We start from the raw sequence: 22,419 nt of genomic DNA, 5'->3' as shown, positions 1-22,419 counted from the left end.
AGAGAGCACTAATGATTAGGGGAAAGGTTTATATAGGAGGTAGCATTTGAACTGATCTTAGAAGATCTGAGAGATTCAAAGTGGGAGACCTAAAAAGGAAGAGTATTCAAGGTATGGAGGACAGCCTATAGAAAATGCACAGAAAAGAAAGATGGCATGTTGTGTATAGCAAATAAAAAGTAGGTCAGTAGGAAAGGATATCTACTTCATGTCTCCCTCATTCCAATGTTCGGAAAGAGCCCCTGCCTCCTAGTGCTTCTGCCAAGAGAACCAGCCTACCAGAGTCAGGCTGCTATGGTGGATTGAGAACTGACTTCAGACTCAGGAAAATCTGAATTCAGATCCTGCTTCTGACACACACTGGCCACTGACCCTGGGCAACCGATCTAGGCAACTCTAGAACTATAGAGGAGAACAACTATTGATCTGCATTGGTAGAGGGAATTTCTTCATGGGAAACTCTATACAGTTGAAATCACAGGTATAGATTTTAAATAGGTTTTAAAACTGTACTAATAGTTCAGATTCATTCTGAATTTAAAAGGCTTTTTCGAAGGTCAGGACATCTACCTACCCTGAAAAACATTGCTTCTATGGAAAAATGTGTCTATGGTTCCTAACAATTGGCTTATAAATGACAGCAGCATGCAAATGACTAGAGGACAGACCGTTTTGTTTCTGCTTTTGGAAGGAGGGTGCCTTACACAGGGTGGGTGCTAACTGAATGTTTATGGAACTGAATTCTAAGATTTGGGTCCCATGACCCATTGGCAAGTCTGGGGTTGCCTGCCTGTATTTATCTAAGTGGAAAGAGGGCAAGGAAGGAAGAAAGGGCAGGCGTGAGAGTCACTGAAGAAGAACAGTTTGAAAGGAGTAACTAGCACATGTGGCTGGAGTCACTTTATTAATCATCATTTGTAAAAAGCCTGTGTGGAAGTTCCATAATAAAACTAAGATCCTTAATGTTTGTATATGACTTTTTTCATTTTTCAAAGCCATTTCACATTTACAAATTCAACTCAATTAATCATCTAGTAGGAACAAAGTGTTCTACAAATTCTATCATTCCCACACACCCAAGATGATTAGAATTCAGTTAGACTTTACAAATCCTTGGGGATTCTTGGGGAAGAATAGGTTAGACAAAATAATAAGTGAGGTCCCTTCCAATTCAGAGATTCTGAAATTCTAATGAGTCCAGTCACTCCTCATAGCACCTGGAAATTATATGTTTCTTATCAGTAAAATGTTAGCTCGCAGTAGGCAGAGAATGTTTCTTATCAATCAAAATCATTTGGGTGTAGCAATCCCCTCGAGAGCCATCCCTCAACGTACTCTCAAACTCTCAACTTAGACCCCTAGGTGGGCAACTATTCTCAAGAGCATACCCTGTGGCACCACCCTTCTGAAACTACATCTCATGAGCCCTTATCACTGTGCTTCCTATTAGCAATCAACTAATAGATCTTGGCAAAGACATTTGCTAAGATGGCATAATAAAAACAGTAACTACAAAACATTGGGAGTATTGTTCCCATAAACCTAGGTACACTCTTCCACAAATACGCATAGAAATTGTATGTAGAAGAATAGGAAACACAATTATTTCGCAACATCTTGATGAACTAATTCCAAGCATATGGCGATCTAATACTAAAAGTTCCCAACAACTACTGAAGGAGAAATAAAATATTTACAAACTATGCAAGAAATAAAATATTTACAAACTATGCAAGGACAAGGCAAAGTGGATAGGTTTATCTATTGTTGTAACTATTTGCTGTCCTAGATAAAAGACCTTGTATGCAATTTTGTCTAAAAGGATTTCCTTCACAATTATCACCTCTTCCTCTTATCTCCTGCCCTTGAACAGGGAATGTTTTCTTATTCCAATGACAAATCCTGCCTCTTGCATTCCAATTACTCTTCTATTTTCCACTGAATGATTACCCTTTTTCTCTACCAAGAAATGTTTTACTTAACCTATCCTAAGTTCCTGTCAATCAGCAAAATTCTGCTTGACTACGTACTCTAAGCAGGCCTGAAATGTTACCAAAAAAAACAAATCATTACCCTAGAAATGTGAATCTGCTATTAGCAAGAATAGAATTCCCTAGCATGCCAATAAACTTTATTTTCGGTTTGGTGTTCTGTCTTTGACCTATCGTCATCAGACTCCTAGGGTATGCCTCTCCAAAGAGATCAAAAAGAATTCCCTGATAATATCTATGGGAAGAATAAGGACAAACTTAGGATATAGTGGTATTTAACCATACATATAGGATATACATATGTCAAAGGCAATTCAATTTGTAATATTTGGGACTTAGAAGTCCTTTCTTCATAGAATCCTTATGTAGTTTCCCTTGGGTGCATCATCTCTGTTAGAAGAGTTACTCAACTGCTTTCCCAGGCTCTGATCCTCTCTATAGCCTGACTCTCTTCTCTGCTGCCAAAAAGCAAGCTCTTAACACCATTCTGTCTCTAGTGTTTGCCTCTGTTCTCCACTGGACACATCTCTAGTGTCTCCCACTGGCCCAAGAACTCTCTTTCAAAGCTACATAGCCTGGAGAAATTCCCTGTCATATTCCTCCTCCTTCCACAAGTAATTCTCAGCTTGCAGTCTCTCCCACACTCAAATTGCTGAAATTCATCCAGGTCTTAGCTATTTAAAATCCTCAAAGGCACAGCTAATTTGTTAGTTCAATCAAGTTGTTCCCTTCTTAACTCAATCAGAGTGGTGTTCACGCCTCATAAAGGGATCTGAGGGTGTTACAATTTGTTAATGCCTGAAAATCTGATGGTATATGATTATACCCATGGAGGGGAGAGGTTAAGGGGAGGCAAGAATCACATCCAACCTCCCTGACGTATGAATCACCTACTATGGGATAGGCTTTCTTCTAAGTAATGGGTATTAAATGATTGTTTTGTTGTTTAGTCATTTTCGGCCACGTCCAATTCTTCATGACCCCTTTTGGGGTTTTCTTGGCAAAGATACTGGAGGGGTTTGCCCTTTACTTCTCCAGCTCATTTTTCAGGTAAGGAAACTGAGGCCAACAAGGTTAAGTGGCTTACCTAAGATAAAACAACGAATAAGTGCCTGAGGCTGGGTTGGAGCCCAAGTCTTCCTGATTCCAGGACCAGCACTGTCCACTGCACCACCTAGTTATCCCTGATTTTAGCATTAAATGGTACCTTCCTTCAAAAAGCTTGCCTTAAATCAAGACACAACATATATGTGTGTGTGTGTGTGTGCGCGCGCGCACACACAGAGAAGGAAACACAAAATATATACAAAGCAATTTCAGACAGGAAATAGCATTAGGGAAAGCTTCAGGTAAGAGGCGGCAAATATGGTGAATACTTGAATGTTTGTTAAACAGACATTGAAGAAAAGGACGTGGATTCCTTGTACAGACATCTAGTTCCTTGATCATAATATTCCAGTAACTTAGGGAAGAAGTGAAGAGAACCCTGGATTTGGTATTGAAGGACCTGGGTTCAAATGGCAAACCTAACCACTTATAAAATGAAGGGATTAAACGTCATACCCTCTATGGTTCCTTCTGGCTCAAAATATATGACTATGACCCGATTTTCTGTGTCTCTGAAGATATTTGTTTGGCTTTGTTGCTTATACTAGCAAAGTGTGACTGATGACCAAGGAACACCACCAGAGAGTATGAAACTCTTATCCTAGGCTGCTTAGAATTTATGAAAAATACTCAAATACTGCCACCTAAGTAGATGTGCGCTCAGCTCAAAGGTGGCAAGAAGTGGGTCAGTTCTATGAGGAAACAGTATTCTATTCCCTGGCCCATTCAACTCAGAGCTAGGATTTGGTTTTGTCTTCCTTTTGCAGACCCTTGACAGTAGGGAGACCTCATCTCCACACTTGTCCCCCTCAATCCCTTGGGCCCTGGTTCCAGCAGACTCTAGGAAGTATTTGAAGGAGTGGAGAATAAAGATATCTGTGTAGATATACTAGAATGGGGTTAAGGATATAAAGGGGTCAAACCCACTTTAGGAAAACAGTCATCTCTAGCACCTACAAAAAAAGCAGTATACCCAAATGTCCATTTCTGAAGTATCAACTACTTGAAATACTTTCTTGCCAGATCCTGCCCCTATGGAAAGCAAAATCCATCTCTGTTCAGTTTCTTTTTTCTTTCTTGCCCCACCTCTCAATATGCATGAATGCTCCCCCTCCCTAATTAATCCTAAAGTAAGCAAAGGTAGTGAAAAGGGTGCCTGGGTCACATTGAGTGCTAGAAAACTGAATAGTGCCGGCAGGTTCTCCTCTCCTTCTGGGAGCTCTTTTTCTCTTTCTCCATCAAATTCACCAACTTCCAATCCCCACAAATCTACAGCTTTCTTTGCTTACCCGATAAACTATAGACCTCACACTTCCTGCCCCCAAGAGCAATGGGATAGTTATTATATCAGCCAAAAAGTACTTAGTGAACACCTACTCTGTGCCCAGGATTTCTGAATCCAAAGTTACTGAGAAATAGCTATTCTCTTTCTAAAACTCATGTCAGGCATTCCTCTGAATTACCCTGCATCATAGAGCATTGAGTCCAGCATCTGAGGTCTTTCTCTTTTCTTTCTCCTGGAGAATGAATGTCTCAGATAACCTCTTCTTCTCTTTCCCTACAGGAGGCCCATTCAGTAAAAAACTATGTACAGTCCCTTCAACAAGCACTGGACATCTTCTATAAAGAGGTAAAAGCTGCTGTTTGTTTCCCATAATCCCATGTATATTTTATTTTAGATATTTAAAAACATTCTTCTTAGAAGGGAACCATAGGCTTCATCAGCTTGCCAAAGAAGTCCAAGAAAAAAGAAAGTTAAGAACTGTCTGTGTATAGTAAGCTATGCTTCCATGAGCATTCTTTCATATCACCGAGGAACTATATGTTAGGAAAAGAAGATGGAAAGATCATGTGGTAAGAATGAAGGATGACAGGTTGATGGCCGAGGTGTTCCATTGGTATTCCTACAATGCCAGGATTGAGGAAGGACTCCAATATGTTGACTGAACCCTTTCTCTCTCCTTCTTATCCCTCCCCATAGCAAACTGCTAGAAAGAGATGGAAAATCATCACACATGATGGGCAGGCCCAAACAGGTTGAAAATTGCATCATTAGAGGGAACTTCCAAGTCTATAAGACTATAAATCCATTTGTATATTTGCACTTGTCTTACTGCTTGGTGATTTGAATGAGAAATTGAATATGGGTGATGACATCAAAAAGCATGTGGGAAAATATGATCAGGGTCAAGTAACAAAAGAGGCCAAAGACTTGACTAGTCAGGAAACTCATGCTTATATTTTGTGAATACCTGCTTGAAGAATCGAATGCTGAAAAAAGAAAGAAAGAAAAAGAAAAGAAAGAAAACTCTTATCTTAACAGATAGGAAACAGTCATTTCCAAGCTGCCTGTGTTCAATCAAGTCATCAATTTGTTAGAGCAAAGATCAAAAGTAAAATCAAAGTAGAAGAAAGTATAAAACTGAGATGTTAGAAGAGCTTCAATCTGGCCTATTCAAATAAGCAATTAAAGCCCGAAATTGGGAAACAGCTAAAAATACAGACATGGAGGCAACATATTTTTTGGTTCTGAAGAAAGAACACTAACTCAAGAATCAGGGATCCTGGGCTTAAATCTCATCTCTGACCCTTACCATCCATGTAACCTTGGACAATTCATTTAAATATGCTGGGCTTCAGTTTCCTCTTGAAGAGGAGGTTGGACTTGATGGCTTCTGAGATTTTTTTAGCTCTAAATCTAGGATCAACATAGACTATCACCATTTCCTAAGGATGTTGAATTGATACAAAGCAAGTCCCACGATGAGGAGGTCATAAAAGCCCAGAAACCATCTCAGCCAACAAATACTTTGTCTCCCTACCAAGTGATGAGACATGACAACCAAGGGCAACACCAGTTTAAAATATAGGGTTTACTTCCAAAAAGGATGATTGAGAGAATATGAAAAGCTGCCTACTCATTTGCCTTTTTTAAAAAATATATGTACAAATACCTTTCGAGAATGATTTGCTTTAGTAAAAAAAAGAGTATCTTTAATGAAAATATAAGAAAATTCATGTTTTCTCAAATGATAATCTTTAGGAAACCATATTTTTATAGTGACACAAATGAGTGAAAGATAAAGAGAATATAGGATCACATTATTATACTCATTGTTTGTTGACTGAAAAAATGCATTTGATTTGAGTGACCAAAATGTCCCCTTAAAGGTTCTCCTCCAAAAGGCTGTTTCTCATTCATATTGCTATTATATAGGATTCTTTGAAATTCAAAACAGCAGAGATCACTTTGTTCAACAATCCATTGATAATTAATTACAAGCCAGGCAAAACAAAACAAAAAAAAAAAAAAACAGACACACATATTCATGGGAAGAGTTTTGCCACTGTCCTAACAAATGTCAAGCCTAAAATACAAATCTAAGAAGGATTCACTATAGATAATGAAAACCCCCAGATTTTCCTAATTGTAAATGGTGTTTTACTGATTTTATTAAATCCTAAAATCTTTTAAAGTCTTTTCAATGATTTCTAGAGGAAATATCTGAAAGGGTCCATCCTAGCTATTCACATGGGAAAAACTAAACAGATATTTATTGTTTGGACAATGATATAGAGTTGGATAGACAACCAGTAGAACTGATCCTTCAGTATATATACCTTGGAAAACCCCTGTAGAAGGGCAGTGAACTTTGTAGGAGAGCAAGATAGCAGATTAGATAATATATGGGAAATTGTGTGGTCTGACAACCTTAAGCTACCTCCTGAAACAAAAGCCTATCTTTGTCAATCCATATTCTTCTCATGATATTAGATGACTACAAATCATGCAACATGACAATCTCTGAAGAATCAGAACTGTAAGAATCCTAATGGGCATGGATGGTCAGTGGCCATAAACTGCTTGTAGGATATTACCCGCAATGATTTGCACAAAGAGAGGTCATAAAGAGACCTAGAACAAGACATAGATGATTGTATAAGGAAGATAAGAGATGACAAACAGACAGACAACTGCAGGATTGGCTGGACTATAGCTGTATAGATGAATTCTTCTTTGAGCCTATCAGAGTTCACCCCCACAGAGGATTTATGGGAAAACATGGAAGACAAGAGTTGCACAGGATGAGAAGTCATGGTTGGGTTGAGATCTGTGATATTGGAGGGAACGACTATATAGGAGAGATTTGTATCCCATCCCGGACATTTGCCAGGACAGTGGCAAACACCTTTTATGAGTCAGCTGCTCCTTGTTTTATGCCTGACTTGCTACTAAAATTCAGTTGACTGTTGAATTGACCTCTGTTATATATTTCAAGAAATTCCATTATTGTATGAAGGAGAGTCAGCTTTTTGGAGGAGAACCTTTCAAGTGACATTTTGGTCAGCCAAATCAAATGGCTTTTTGGAATTAACAAATCATAGGAGAGAGAAGTCTATGGGGAAGATTCTTTGAAGAATTGAAGTGATGTCATTTGTGGCAGGATTGATGCTTTGGGGGAGCAATCAACTGCTGCTACTGCTAAACTATTTAACGGATCTTTAGTCACATCCCATAACCTGAACCCTCCTCCCAAGTCACCCTAGACCAGACTTAAATAACATCCTAACCCAAGCCACAAAAAGCATGAGCTAAGGGCCATGAAAAACAATGAATAGTGATTAGATTGGAAGATTAAGAAGCCTGAGGAGAGCACATGCAAAGGACAGATGAATGGCTTGAAAGAGACCTGGACGAGGAGATAATATAAAAAATATCTTTTAACTACTCTGCTGAGCATTGTGGGGAGATACAAAATTTAGAAAAACATAGTGTCCCTCCTGAAACTATAGGAGAAGAAGACATCAATGCAGATAGCTATAATATACAATAGGTGATAAATATACTGAGATGCAAAACAAAGTGCTATATGAAGTTTGAGGGGGAAGATTGTTTATAATAAAGAAGATTTCCTGGTAAAGTTTCTAAGAGGGAATTACTAACACCTTAGGGCAAAGCTTCCTTGGGGACAGAAACTGCCTTACTCATTTTTATATCCACAAAGAGACCTAGGACAATGACTCACATGGTAGACATTTAGTACTATTTTTATTGGTTTGGAGGAAAGGAAGAAAGAGATGACTTAGCAAAGAGGAAAAGGGAGGGCACTTTCTGTGCCTGACACAGCATAGGCAAAGGCAAAGAAGTAAGAGAGTTCCATGCATTTCTCATGGTAGAGAGTGTAGGGGAAATGCTCTGGAGCTACAATTAGTCGGTTTTTCCTTTATAACCATACATACTCAGAGTAAGAGAGCAGCAAGTCTAGAACCAAGCCAGCCGGTTCCACTGAGATTAGGTGAAGAGTTGGGTAGAAGATACTCAGAAGTCTACTTTACCCCTGCCATGCCTGAGAAGTAAAGGAATTTAGGCAAAAATGATGAATCCTCTACAATTTCTTTGACTATGATGACAATGACAATGATGATATAAACTTAAGCAATTTATGAGGGTACAACTAATAAAACATTCAACTTTTTTAGATAGTCATTCCAAATCCTCTTCCAGTCTTTGTGAATGTGGGCACATGCATATGTTGCTTGTGGTTGTTGAGTTATTTCTTAGATTTTTGTCCTCAAAAGTCATTACCAAGTCAAAGAACAAAACAATTTTACAGCTCTTATTAGCTGTTGCTAGATTGTCCTCCAGAAAGACTCAACCTGTTTTATTTATTTTTTTTTAAACCCTTACCTTCCATCTTAGAATCAGTACTGTGTATTATGTAGCACATTTTGCAAAGAAAAGGGGCATTTGTAGTATAGAGAAGGGGTCATATAGTTTTTTCAAGCTTTGGCTGAGTTCCAAAAAGCTGTTAGGAGTTTGGAATCTTGAGGAAAGGACAGTTGATTAGGGTCTCCTGTGGTGGGAGGTTGTCTGATCAGCCGAGCTGCTTCCTTACCTAGCTGCTTCCTTACCTAGCTGTAGTATTGAAATTTAGCCTAGCTTTGATATATTTACTTAAGAAATTATTATTTTGGATAAACCCTTTATATCTTCCTTCCCTAATATTATTTCCTACCTTCCCTCCCTTACCTTATATGTCTGTGGAGTTAATAAGGAGAGTGATTAGAGAGGAGTTAAAATCTGTGAAGGGTTAATTGTTATTTGACAATATTAGATATAGAGAAACTAGTCAGTCATCATTTATTTTGTAAGCTGAGTTAAAGGCTGTTCCTTACTCAGACTCCATCTTTGCCTCCCTTCCCCCACCTGAGGTTCCTGAGACAACTGTTAGGGCTTTCCTTTGATCCACTTTCCTGACAAATCACCCTTTAAAGATAATAAACCCTTTTTTGTGTTTCTACAGACCTATTAGTATAATTTGTCTGTTAGTTATTTAAGAGAGGGAAGAAGAGGGAAAGAACTAACATACTCTGGGTTTGAAGGGAAGCCGGGGGTATCCATCTTGGAGGAAGGTGTAACTTCAAAACAAGTCCTTTCCTGTGAAATTAACTAAGCCTGTTGTTAATTTCAGTTTAGTCTATTTCCCTCTGCCTGTGTTTGAGTCTAAGTCTCAGTCTGTAAAGCCTGCTGTTTGTCTGTTTAGTTTAATTTCTCCTCTCCCTGAAGATTTCTGTTTCCCTTCTGTGTTATACTCCTGACTTCAGCCCTATTATATCCTGAATCTCCTTAATCCCAGCCTACCTGTAACCTCGATTACCCATTTAGCAAGTCTCTGACAACCTCCTTTCAAATTCCCTTATCCCACACACCTTTCCTCAAATTATTCCCATAACAATTAGTTCTAAGGCAGAAAAGTGGTAAGGGCTAGGCAATGGGGATTAAGTGACTTGCCCAGGGTCACACAGCTGGGAAGTGTCTGAGGTCAAATTTAAATCCAGGACCTCCCTTCTCTAGGCCTGGCTCTCAATCCACTGAGCCACCCAGCTGCCCCCAAGATTCAACCTATTTTAAATGCTACTAAGGAAGCATCTCTTTCACATGGGACCACCAACTTTGCATTTTACCATTTTAATTTCATTTTGATACTGTAATAGGTATATAGCAATATCTCAAAACTGCCAGAATCAACTTTTTTTTTTTCCATTGCAAGGGAAATTGCATTTTTTCCCCAGTGTGATAATTTACTGTCATTATTTCCTGGTGTGTAACTATCTTCATCTCTCTTGATTCCTTACTGCCTTCTTGGGATTAAATGTCAATCTACCTTATTTAGTTAGACTTTTGGGTCCCCACACATTAGCTGATCCCCTTCATTTATGACCTACTCTTTTAATCCTAACTTTTCATCCCACCTCTACACACACACATACACACACACACACACACACACACACACACACACACACCCCTACACCCCTAAACCCTCCTATCCCACCTGCCCCAATGGAATGTAAGTTCCTTGAGAGCTGACATTGTTTCATTCTTTGCCTTTGCAATCCCTAGTAATTGCTGCTAGAGAACCTTTTTTTTTTTTTCAGAAGAGTATTTACTCCCTGGACATCTACTGACCCAAATAGTTTCCCTGACCATCCTAGGCTCAGGGAATGTGATGGGACAACTCAAAGAAATAATTTCACTGATCTGCACATGACTCATTTGTTTTGAATGGACGACTGACTTTTTACATGGGAGAAAAATCGTGGGTCAGCTAAAAATCTCTAAAATCAGCTTTATGGGCCTATAAGTGTAAGCTAATATACTATGAACTTCAAGGCTTGAAACCCACTTTTCCCAGATCAAATAGCTGGGCTCAGTGACCTACTTCAACGCATCCCCTGAAGAAGAACTTCACATGCGAGGCTAGTCTTGGCACACTTGTCAAATAGGTGGTAATTATCTTCTGGGCCTTTCCATCTCTGGTTTCAGCATCCTTCAGCTTGGACTGTTCTTTCTCCTAGGCAGTACCCCATCTCTGTATCTATCTTTCCACTCTATTTAAATGGACCAATCATTCAACACAAGTCTGTCCTAAAAATGGATGTCTAATAAAATCGCTCAAAATAAAGAGCACAAATTCTCAAGACCTAGCAAAATAAGGAGTATTTGCATGTGCGAGTTATATGCTCTCTGATGTGGAAATTTTAATTATCTTTGATGACAGAAGATATGGAAGGTGAGAGGGAAGGGAGACATTTTCCAGCATCCACAAAAATCTTTCAATATGTTTACAGAGATGGCCTTGCTTACATCCACCTTCCTCTTCCTTTTTAAAAGCAATTTCATGAATATGTGATTTTGAATATTATAAAAATAGAAAAATAGAATCAACATTAAGTAGCAAAAACAGTCCCGGACCCAGAGTTAGGAGGCTCTGCTCTGAATCTAAGTGATATTTCTCAATCCATCAATCGGCAAACATTATTAAACACCTATTGGGTGTCAAGGGTTGTGTGAAGCACAGAAGACACAAAGACAAAAGTGAGATAGTTCTTTGTCTTAAGAAGCTTCCCTTCTACTAGGGGGATAACATGTTAGCCATGAGCTAATCCAGGATACGTATAAAATAAACACACAGTGATGATGGGGGCACTAAGAACTGTGGAAGCATGTGGAATTTGGTCCACATCTAGAAGAGAGACAGAGGTTTTGAGTGACAAAGGTAAAGAGGAAGAACATTCTGGCCCATGCAGGAACACAGAGGAGAGATGGCTTGTTGTAATCAGCCTCACAAAGAGTGACTAAAGCCATACTGGGAAGGCCTTCAACTGGTCAACAGAGGAGTTTGTATTTTAACCTAAAAATAAAAACAATGAAGGATCACTTGAAATCTCTTAAGCAGAAGGTGACATGGTAAGACTTGTGTTATAGGACTATCTTGAAAGGTAGGGAAGATGGTTAAGTTATGGAAGAGATTAGCCATGTGATCCTGGATAAGGTAGGTAAATACTATGAGCCTCAGTTCCCTAATCTGTAAAGTGGGGATGATGCTAATTGTACTGTTTGCTTCACAAAAGTACTATAAGAAAAGCATTTTGTAAACTGTAAAATACTATAAAAGAGCAAACTACTATTATTACAAGATTCTTCATTCTATTAATATTATGCCTTTATCTAGATGTTTTGCTACTGTTGAAAAATAACAGTGTTTCATAATCTTAGTTAAAAATGTTTTAAACCAATATTTTCATTTTCTTTTTTTAAAAACTGATTTTTTTTAAATCTTACCTTCTGTCTTAGAATCAATACTGTGTATTCCCTTTCCTCCTTCCTCATCTTTAATGCAAATTATTAATTGAGCAGGTGTGGATATACTGTGTATTAGTTCCAAGGCAGAAGAGTGGTAAGGGCTAGGCAATGGGAATGAAGTGACTTGCCCAGGATCACAACAGCTAGGAAGTGTCTGAGGCCAGATTTGAACCCAGGACCTCCCATCTCTGGGCCTGACTCTCAATCCACTGAGCCATCTAGTTGCCCCCTAAAAAATGATTTTTTTAAACCAAATATCCCTATAGTTGCTACTCTGCCTCCTATTAAAGTTATTACATAATAAAGAGAGTACCTAATTTCAAGTGGAGTGACTCATTTTGACAGGAATTAACTGTGACTTTGGGCCTTGGTTTTTTCATCTGTAAAATGAAGCACAATTAAGTTGACCTTTAAGATTCCTAAGGTCCAACTCAGTCTCAAACACTTACCATATGTATGAACCTGGACAAGTCACTTAATTTCTATTTGCCTTAATCCACCAGAGAAGGAAATGGCAAACCACTCTAGTATCTTTGCTGAGAAAACCGCCAAGACAGTATGGTCCATGGGGTCACGAAAAATCAAATATGATTGAACAACAAAAATTCCTTCAGTTCTAAATCTATGATCCCATGATCTCCAAGGTCCTTTCCAGTTCTCAAATTCTGTGATTCCATAAGATTTTTTCCTTATGCTTTTGACTATCCCTTAAGAATCAACAAAGTCTATTCTTGGGTCTCCTACAGTTGCCTCGAGTCTTCATCAACGTGGTGGAAATTATGGAGCTGGTTGGTCTGCGTCAGATTCAGGGGGAAAAATGTGCAGTGACAACTCAGTAAGTAGCCAAAACTATCTTTATTAGGTCCCTAAACTGGGAACGTTCAGGGAAAAACAGGGTAGGAAACCACCTAGAGGGAGTTTGGTGGAAACCGGCACTTTCTTCATAATCAAGGCTCCTGGTGAGACAAAGCCACCCTAGGGACTAGCCAAGCTGGACTGGGATCTGATGGAAGCCTTCATCATCATCATCTTAGGTTGTCCTTATTCCATAGATCTAGTTGCCCTTGCTTTGGACGATCCCTAGATAATTCTCCTGAATTGCAAGAGATGAAGAACATTAATAGACATTTCCAGGTAAGCTTCCAAACTTTTTTTTCATAATTTTCTCCTTTTTCCTGTGCCAGGGATGAACAGTTCCTTAATCATAGGAGTAAAGACCCAAGTTATCTGTCCAAGAAGTAGTTTTTGAGAGCAGGTCCATCCCTAAGGCAGCGTGAAGGGACACATACTGGGTCTGGAGTCAGAGAATATGGGTGGGAATTCTAGGGCAGCTCTTTGCCTATCCTGTGTGACTCTGAACAAGTGACTTAACTCTTTGGACCTCAGTCTCATCCAGTGAAAAGCAAAGAGCTTGGACTAGATCAGTGATTCCCAAAGTGGGCGCCAACGCCCCCTAGTGGGTGCTGCAGCGATCCAGGAGAGCAGTGATGGTCACAAGTGCATTTATCTTTCCTATTAATTGCTATTAAAATTTTTTTAAAAATTAATTTCCAGGGAGCTAAGTAATTTTTTTCTGGAAACGGGGCGGTAGGCCAAAAAAGTTTGGGAACTACTGGAGTAGATGATCTCTAAGGCTCTCGACAGCTCTAGATCTTTGATTCTAGCCAGGGGGAGACCTAATCAATGATACTACAACCGGTGCCCTATACCCATTGGGTGAAGCCCAACAAAGTGGCAGATTTGAAAGGGAAAGGGAAATTGTACTCTCCAGCCTTAAAAAAAAAGTCTTTCTATGTTCTTTAGTGTTTAATTTGTATATGTTGCAAACAAAGGTAGCAGTGAACAGGGAGCCTGCCTCAGAATTAGGAATTCCTGGGGTCAAGCTGGACCTTGACACACTCATATGGCGACCAGTTCCTCCAGGCTTCTACCTGGAGGAAGAGTAGTTGCTGCTATGCATCAGCAGAGGGAGTTTCCTCACTGGGGAGCAGTAATCTATACCAATAAATGGCATGACTGGAACAAATATACATGCATGTGTGTATGTATGTATATGTCCATACATGTGTATGTATATATAAATTATTATTACACTATAATTAGACATCATCACATGAATTAAGAGCATTAATTAAATATAACATTATAATTTAATTTAATTTTAATTTAAAAATTTTTTAAATTAAATAGAATATATCAATATGAATATATTATGATTACATACATATTTGTATACTTATCTATGTACATATGTTTCTTCCCAGTGGCATATAAGCTCATCTGAGGGGAAGAGACTTTTTAATTTTTATCTTTGTAAACCTAGCATTTAAAGTGCTAAACTTGGAGTCAGGAAAACCTGATTTCAAATGCTGCCTGAGACTTGCTAGCTTTGTGACCCTGAGAAAGTCACTTACTTAATCTTCTGTAGTCTCATGTTCCTCATCTGTAAAATGGGGTAAATAATAGCCCACAACGTTTTTATGAAAATCAAGAAATGTAATACAGAGGTTTCAAACACACACCCAACAGGCCACTCTCAAGTATGGTCAGAACTAGATTAAAATGTAATTTGGTAGGGAGTGTGGTGCAGCTAGGTAGCTCAGTGGATAGAGAGCCAGGCCCTGAGGATCAAATATGGTCTCAGATACTTCCTAGCTATGTGACCCTGGGCAAGTCACTTAACCCCAGTTGCCTAGCCCTTACCACTCTTCTGCCTTGGAACCAATATTTAGTATTGATTCTAAGACAGAAGGTAAGAGTTTAAAAAATGTAATTGAAAAATATTTAACAAAATAAACAAAAATAGAATTGAACATAGATAATATTAATGTGAGGTTTTCATCCTTTATGTATGGTTTGTTGTTCAGTCATTTTTCAGTCCTATCTCTATGTGATCCCATTTGGGGATTTCCTAATAAAGATACTGGAGTGATTTGCCATTTTCTTCTCCAGGTGGTTTTACAGATGAGAAAACTGAGGCAAACAGGGTTAAGTGACTTGCCCAAGATCACCCAGCTAGTAAATGTCTGAGGTCAGATTTGAACTCAGGAAGATGAGTCTTCCTGACTCCAAGCCCTATACTCTATCACTGAGCCACCAAGCTGCACTATGAATGGTTTAGTGGGTCCTATTTTTATTTGAATTTGGCACCCCTGATACAATGTCTAGAAAGTATTTTGCAATCCTTAAAACACAATCTAAATGATGAAGATGACTGTGGGATGGATGGAATGGGTGGAAAGGGAAGTCACAGAGGTATCATTGAAGGATGCTGTGCAGTCTGAAAAATTGCCAGGGAAAGGGTGCAGGCAGCCAGCCCATCGCCACCCCACTCTCCCTTTTCTTGCTTGTGGCATTAATAGGAGTTTCTGGTATTTGGGGCACCAGCTGGCAGCAGCTTCTCCTCTCCTCCCCAGTCTGCTGCCTGCCTGTAACTCCAGCCCAGACTTGTTTCCCTCAAAGCTGAGAGGCCAATAAAGGCTCTGATGGAATGAATAACATTGGTTACCAGCAGGAAGCCAGGATGATCCAGCAGTGAAGTCTCCATCTCATCTAGCACCCCCAACCCCTTATCACATGGTCTATTTATTTCTCACCCAGGGAGGTGGGCAAAAAATAGAGATTCATATTACTTCTAATCCTTGGTCTTTTAAAAAATTATGTGTTATTTTAAACTTAAAACATTAGCAAAGCTCAACATTTCAATATATAAAGAATAGAAAAGAGAATTTTATTGGAAACTGTGAACTTCTATTGTGCACAGTTTTTAAAAAATATATATTAAATTGAACATTCTAGAACAAATCCTGCCTTGCTTCTCCATGTGCCCTTCTGAACTTCCTCCTGCTCCCTTTTGTGTATTTTAAAATGTTTCATCGCTGTAATTTTTCACTCTCACTATCCAACAACTTGTGTTCAAACAAAAGATCTCTTGTGACCAGTTAGGATGAAACAAATCAGCCAATTGGCACAGGTCTGGAAGATATTGGGTGGGGGGGGGGGGTGCATATGTTTCCTCACAAGGCTTCTGAAGCCATAATTGGTCACTGCATTCATGGGAATGCTGAAGTTTTTCAAAGTTTTTTCTTTTGCTTTATCGTGATTATCATGGAAATTGTTCTCCTGCTTCTGCTCACCTCACTCTCCATGAATTTATTAAAGTTTTCCAAGGTTGCTTTGAATCTGTTAGGTTCATTATGTCCCTTTTTTTTTAACCCTTACCTTCTTGCTTATGAATCACAGAATCAATTCTGTGCATTGATTCTAAGGCAGAAGAGCAGGAAGAGCTAGTCAATGGTGGGGTGAGTGACTTGCCCAGGGTCATACAGATAGGAAATATCTGATGCCATATTTGAACCCAGGACCTACCATCTCTAGGTCTGGCTCTCTAACCATTGGGCCATCTAGCTTCTCCTGGTGCATTTTTTTTACAGTAAAATAACAACAACAAGGGATACCATTTCTATAGCACTTTGAAGTTTTACAAAAGTGATTTACACATTATTTCCTTTTGTCCTCTCAACTTCCTCAGTCAGGAACTATTATTATCTCAATTACCTCAGATGAGGTTGATGAAGATTAAAGGACTTGTTCAAGGTCACACACTTGGTAATATTTCTAAATCAGGATTTAAATTTGTCCAGCCATTCCTCAATTGAAGGGTACTCTCTTTGTTTCCAATGATTTGCCATAGTACAATGGATAATGCCATCATAAATATCTTTGTGCATATTGTCCCTTTCTCTTTTTTTTTTTTTTTGATACTTTTTTGACATCTGCATAGCAGTGATATTGCTTGGTCAAAGAGTATATACTTTTTAGTGACTTTGGGGGCAAAGCTACAATTTACTTTCCAAAAGAGTTGCATTTTCATCTTTTTTTTTAAAGCTTATAATAAGGTACTTTTGCCAACAAACTCCTCCCTTGTTTACTATATCCCCCTGACACCATCTTCATTTACTTCTTAGCTAAATTAATGCAAGAGTCTTAACTGGACTTTCTACCTCTCATCTCTCCCCTCTCTAAAGTGTTCCCAGATGTTGAATAGTCACTATATTTATCCTCTCCCCAAACACCATTCTTAATCATACCAACTCTCTACTTAAGAACCCACAATAGCTTTCTATTACCCATCAGATCAAGCCTGGATGCAGTCAGAATGGGTTCAAGGTGATGGATCGTTTGGCCCCATCCCATCTATCCAACCTTATCTCCCATTCTACCTTTTTCCTACTGGCCCCAAAACTTCCACACTCTTTTTCACACCCAATCGTACTGTTCTCCTCAACTGTAATTCCTACCCCACTCCTTTCTGCAAACCCAAGTTCTATCCCATCCAGCTCTAGTTCAACCTTCATCATGAAACCTTCCCTAACTCTATCTCATAAAAATTTTGGGTTTTTTCAGAAAACTCCATAACAATCATACTCCATGCCATACAGTTCTGTACTTAACCATTATTATATTATATTATATTATATTGTTATATTATTCTTTACTTATATATATGCATCTCTTTCTTTATTATTTAAAAATACAGTTTAATGAACTTTTGTTTTTATAACTATTATTTCCCTCCCACAAAACCATGGAGCAAAGAAGGATAGTTAGCAAAAACATTAAATAGAGAAACTTCCCCTAATGACATATATAATATTCTGTTCTAATTAGTGCCCATCTCTCTGCCACTGAGGATAAGGCACATTTACTTTTTGCTTTGACCCTTGCTGATTTTTCAGTTACTGAGAGTTTAACATCCTTTTTGTGATCTTCTTATACACATTGTCATCATCTTATATATGTATTCCCCATCTCCTTTCACCAACTAGATTATTAACTCTTATGAGGACAAGAACCAAGTAATATATTCACCAGTGTGCCTAGGCACTCAATAAATATTTCTTAAGTTTCCTTAATGGCAAGGGTCCATTCTTTAGCTGGAAGTTGATGTACTTCCTTCAGCTAAGCCAGCAGGCAACATCATCAATCTGGGTAACATCTGAACTGATGAGCTGGCTCTGAATAACCACATGTCTTTATATCCTACCATAAAATGAGAGCAAGGGCCAGAACATCTGATTTTTCCCTAATATGTCAATTAATTTTGTTGAACTTTTTTTCCCTTCCTCTTCATGTCTTCCTTTTTTAAGATAAGGGAGAAAATGGAGGGAAGAAGGGGTGGAAAATGTATCTGGCATAAAAACAAAAGATATCAATAAAGTTCTATTTAAAAAAAAAAGATCAAGGGTCACGGTTAACACAAACATCCAGATCAGCTGCACAGATCCAACTTTACGGAGGATTTATGAGATAGAAATCATTGTCCTTCTGCCTTTAAAGGTTTTCTTTACCCTTACTTAGGATAGATTGATATTTGCTTCAGTTGGCAAGCATGTATTAAGTACTGTACCTGTGATATGCCAGACACTGTGTTTAGTACTGAGCAGACAAATCAAAAAGTTAGACCACTCTCTGCCCTCAAGGAGCTTACTTTCTACTAGAAGACAACAAATCACACCTAAATAAATGCTCCCACAAAAAAATACACGGGGCGGGGGAGGAGGAGGAGCCCTAGTTGATCTGGGAGAATCAGAATCAGAAAAGGCTCCTGATAGGAGGCAGAATTCAAGGGAAGCCTTGAAAGGAGCTAAGGGGTGGAAGTGAGGAGGAAGAGTATTCCAGACCCAAAAAGCAGCCCAATCCAAGTTTTGCCATAAAAGAACCTCTGACCCATCAGTCACTAACAAGCAGAGCATGGTGATCATCAGTCAACTTCAGGAAGATTCAGGGTGGCAAGGCGAGGAACTGACATTTAGAGCTTCTTTCCCCCACTGCCAGAGTGGTAGCTCATTGATCACCTACAGTCACCAATACATGGAGCGGGAGGACTTTGCCGTGGTGGTGCAGCCATTCTTCCAAAACACTGTGGTTCCGTTGGATGATGTAAGTTGGGAACTTCTCTGGGGGGGAGCTTTTCTGGGGGAGTAATCCTGTAGGAGGGATTGATTGATTGATTGATTTGTTGTTTTTTTGGGGGGGGCCTTAACTTTTGTGTATTGGCTCCTTGGTGGAAGAGTGGTAAGGGTGGGCAATGGGGGTCAAGTGACTTGCCCAGGGTCACACAGCTGGGAAGTATCTGAGGCCGGATTTGAACCTAGGACCTCCCGTCTCTAGGTCTGGCTCTCAATCCACTGAACTACCCAGCTGCCCCTGTAGAAGGGATTTATGATTGTTCTCCAAAGAGCCCTAGCCTGACAATGAAGTTAGACATGGGTGCCGCTTCTTCTGAATTGGCTTCTCTCAGCTTCTCTGCACAATTAGAGATAATAAAGGATTTGGGGGCGAGGGGAGGAGGAGGAATCTTTTTTGAAAAGTAGTCAGACTTTTCAGTGGTTATTGGTTTGGGCTAGACAGAAATTGCTACCCAAATGGTTAGTTCATGTCCCGGTAACGGAGAGGAAGAATGGGGAGGAAGGGCAGGGGGGGAAGGCAAATTGTCACTATTCAGACCAACGTATTAAAAGGAAAACTTCAAAAATCCACATTTATTCTGCTTTATCTAAGCCGATGAGCAGCACACATGGGTTGATGGTTAAATTAGCTGAGTTTCCCAAATTCAAAGTTTGGACCCGGAGTGGGGGGGTGGGGGGGAGAATAAATGCCCATTTCACCTTCAAATGCGGAGGCTTACTCTTTCCTAGAAGATAATCCCATTGTGTTTGCTCACAGAAAGGAAAGCCAGACCTGAGTTTCTTCTCTGTGGATTGTTTTCACTTCTCTGAGAGGGGACATGCTGAGATGGCCATTGCACTCTGGAACAACATGGTATGTGATGGGGGTCATGGTCCAGCTCCATGTGGAAAATGCTTCCCAACGACCAAAACGCCCCTTCTGGCTTGTGCAATCCCTTTCTTTCCAAAAGCTCAAATTGCCTGTAGAGCTAAACTCATTTGTTCTCAAAGGTTGGTTTATTTAAAATACTGTAACTCCATATTAGCAGCAGGGGTGGCTGGGAAGTGTTGTTTTCTCAGGGAGAAGGAGCTACCAAAGGATGGAGCTGCTAGGTAAGGGGAAGCTATGAAACTCTGGAGCTCAGGGCTTCTCCTTCCCACAAGACCCCTTCCTCTTATGATCCTTTAGTCTCTCCTGCCACCTGGGAAAACTACATATCCCAGCAGCCCCTGCTTCTGATATAGGGCTACCATGCATATAGCCCAAGTTTACCTTCCTGCAAGGCAAGCCTGAATATCCCTGATAAGATCAATTACTTTTTGTTCTTTCTTTAAATGTCCACATTTCAAAACAAAAACAAAAAAGCAAAAAGTTTCCAAGTCTTTTCTCGTCTTCCCTTAGTTTCCTCCTTTACTGTCTCCTTTTAAAAATTCTCCTTTTATTCCCTTTTTTTGCCCTCTTTTGTTGGCATAGATGAGAAAGTAAGAGAACCACTTCCTCCATATTACTTTATAACATTCCGATTATACTGGGCTCTTCTTAATCTCTGTACCTACTACTGATTTGGGGTTGGGGAAGGAAAAGGTGGGGCTATTATAGAAACCACAGAGAATACACATAAGCTATCTCATATTCTTTTTATCCCATAGAATTTTGTATTTTTTAAATTTAATTCAATTTGTAGTATTATTATGTAAATATCTTTTAATCTTTGAGGGACTATAAACTCCTTAAAGACAGGGATCATGGTTTTTGGTTTTTGTTTTAATATTTTATATCTTTCCCAACAGAGTATAGTAGGTAGAATATTAGTCTTGGAGTCCGGAAGACCTGGGCTCATATTCTACCTCTTACCACCGTATTAGTTATGAAACCACGGGCAAGTCACAATTTCTCTGAACTTCAAGTTTTATCATCCCTAAAATGGGGGTAATAGCTGGTATTCAAAGCTTTGGGGAGGGCACTTTTCTCTCTTTCTGCCTCTTTCTCTCTCTCTCTCTTTCTTTGTCTCTATCTATAGAGAGACAGGTGTGTGTGTAATAAAAATCTTATTTAAGAACTATTTTTGACTAAATTTTTACAATCTGACCCTCTTATTTTTATTCTTCTTATTCTTTAATTCCTCTGCATGCATACTGTGTTCTGGCCAAACAGACTTTCTGGCTATTCTTCTAACAGTGATTTACATGTCTTTGCACTGGCCAGTCTACGTGCTAAGAAGGTATCCTTCACCTCTTGGCATCCCCTGTTTCCTTCAAGATTCAAGGAAAGTGCCACCTGCTATAGAAGATCTTTCCTATTCCTGTTAGCTGTTTGTAACTAGCCATCTAAGATTACCTTGTTTGTATATATTTAAATCACTTCTATTTATATATTATATATGAAAGCTCTGGGGAGTCTTATCTCAAGTACCACTCCCATTGACAAGTCAGACTCCTAGAGTTAGTTTGGATTCTAGGGGTACCCCAGAAGAGAGATTCTCTAATGTTATTGACTCAAACTCTAATTACTGTGTGCTTTCTTATCCTTCAAATATTATCAGTTGAGAATCATTTAGTCATTCTTTTTTTAAATTTATGTATTTGTTTGTTACATTAAAATTCCCTCTTATCTCCCTCCCTCCCCTCCCCCAATCAGAGAAAGCAAAATTTGACAAAATATATGTGTATATATAAAACTGTCTTGCTTGTTTCTATTTATCACTTCTTTCTCTGGAGATGGACACACAAATAATTATTCAAACAATATTTCTGTTGCTGTGTATACATTTCTCTTGGTTCTGTCCATTTCATTTTTCATAATTACATAGAGGTCTTTCTATATTCTTCCAAAATTAACTTGATTGTCATTTCTTATGGTGCAGTAGTATTCTATCACAATCATATGCCACAATTTGTTTAGCCATTCCCCAGATGATAGGTGTCTCTTCAATTTCCAATTCTTTGCCACCACAAATAGAGCTGCTATAAATATTCTAGAACATATAGATTCTTTTCTTTTTTCCCTGATCACCTTAGGAAAAGACCTAATAGTGATATTGCTGAGTCAAAAGTTCAGCCATTCTTGAGTAACTTTTAGAAAGAGACATTTACTAATTTACAATAAGGAGAAAGAAGGAAAGAAAAAAAGAAAAAGAAAGAAAGAAAGAAAGAAAGAAAGAAAGAAAGAAAGAAAGAAAGAAAGAAAGAAAGAAAGAAAGAAAGAAAGAAAGAAAGAAAGAAA

General features: G+C 38.9%; 1 protein-coding gene across 1 annotated transcript in view; it reads left to right on the top strand.

Moving 5' to 3' along the window:
- Positions 1 to 22,419, top strand: part of PLB1 (phospholipase B1) — a 203,633-nt gene that overhangs the window by 162,313 nt on the left and 18,901 nt on the right. The window contains exons 53-57 of the mRNA XM_044659597.1: positions 4,663 to 4,728; positions 12,993 to 13,081; positions 13,299 to 13,380; positions 19,084 to 19,188; positions 19,975 to 20,070. Of these exons, the coding sequence (XP_044515532.1) occupies positions 4,663 to 4,728; positions 12,993 to 13,081; positions 13,299 to 13,380; positions 19,084 to 19,188; positions 19,975 to 20,070 (438 nt within the window). The remainder of the gene's footprint in view (positions 1 to 4,662; positions 4,729 to 12,992; positions 13,082 to 13,298; positions 13,381 to 19,083; positions 19,189 to 19,974; positions 20,071 to 22,419) is intronic.

Source organism: Gracilinanus agilis, chromosome 2 (assembly GCF_016433145.1).
Source record: "Gracilinanus agilis isolate LMUSP501 chromosome 2, AgileGrace, whole genome shotgun sequence".
In the NCBI taxonomy this organism is placed as follows: Eukaryota; Metazoa; Chordata; class Mammalia; order Didelphimorphia; family Didelphidae; genus Gracilinanus; species Gracilinanus agilis.
Note: the sequence above shows the minus strand (reverse complement) of the source record. Positions and strands in the feature narration are given on the sequence as shown.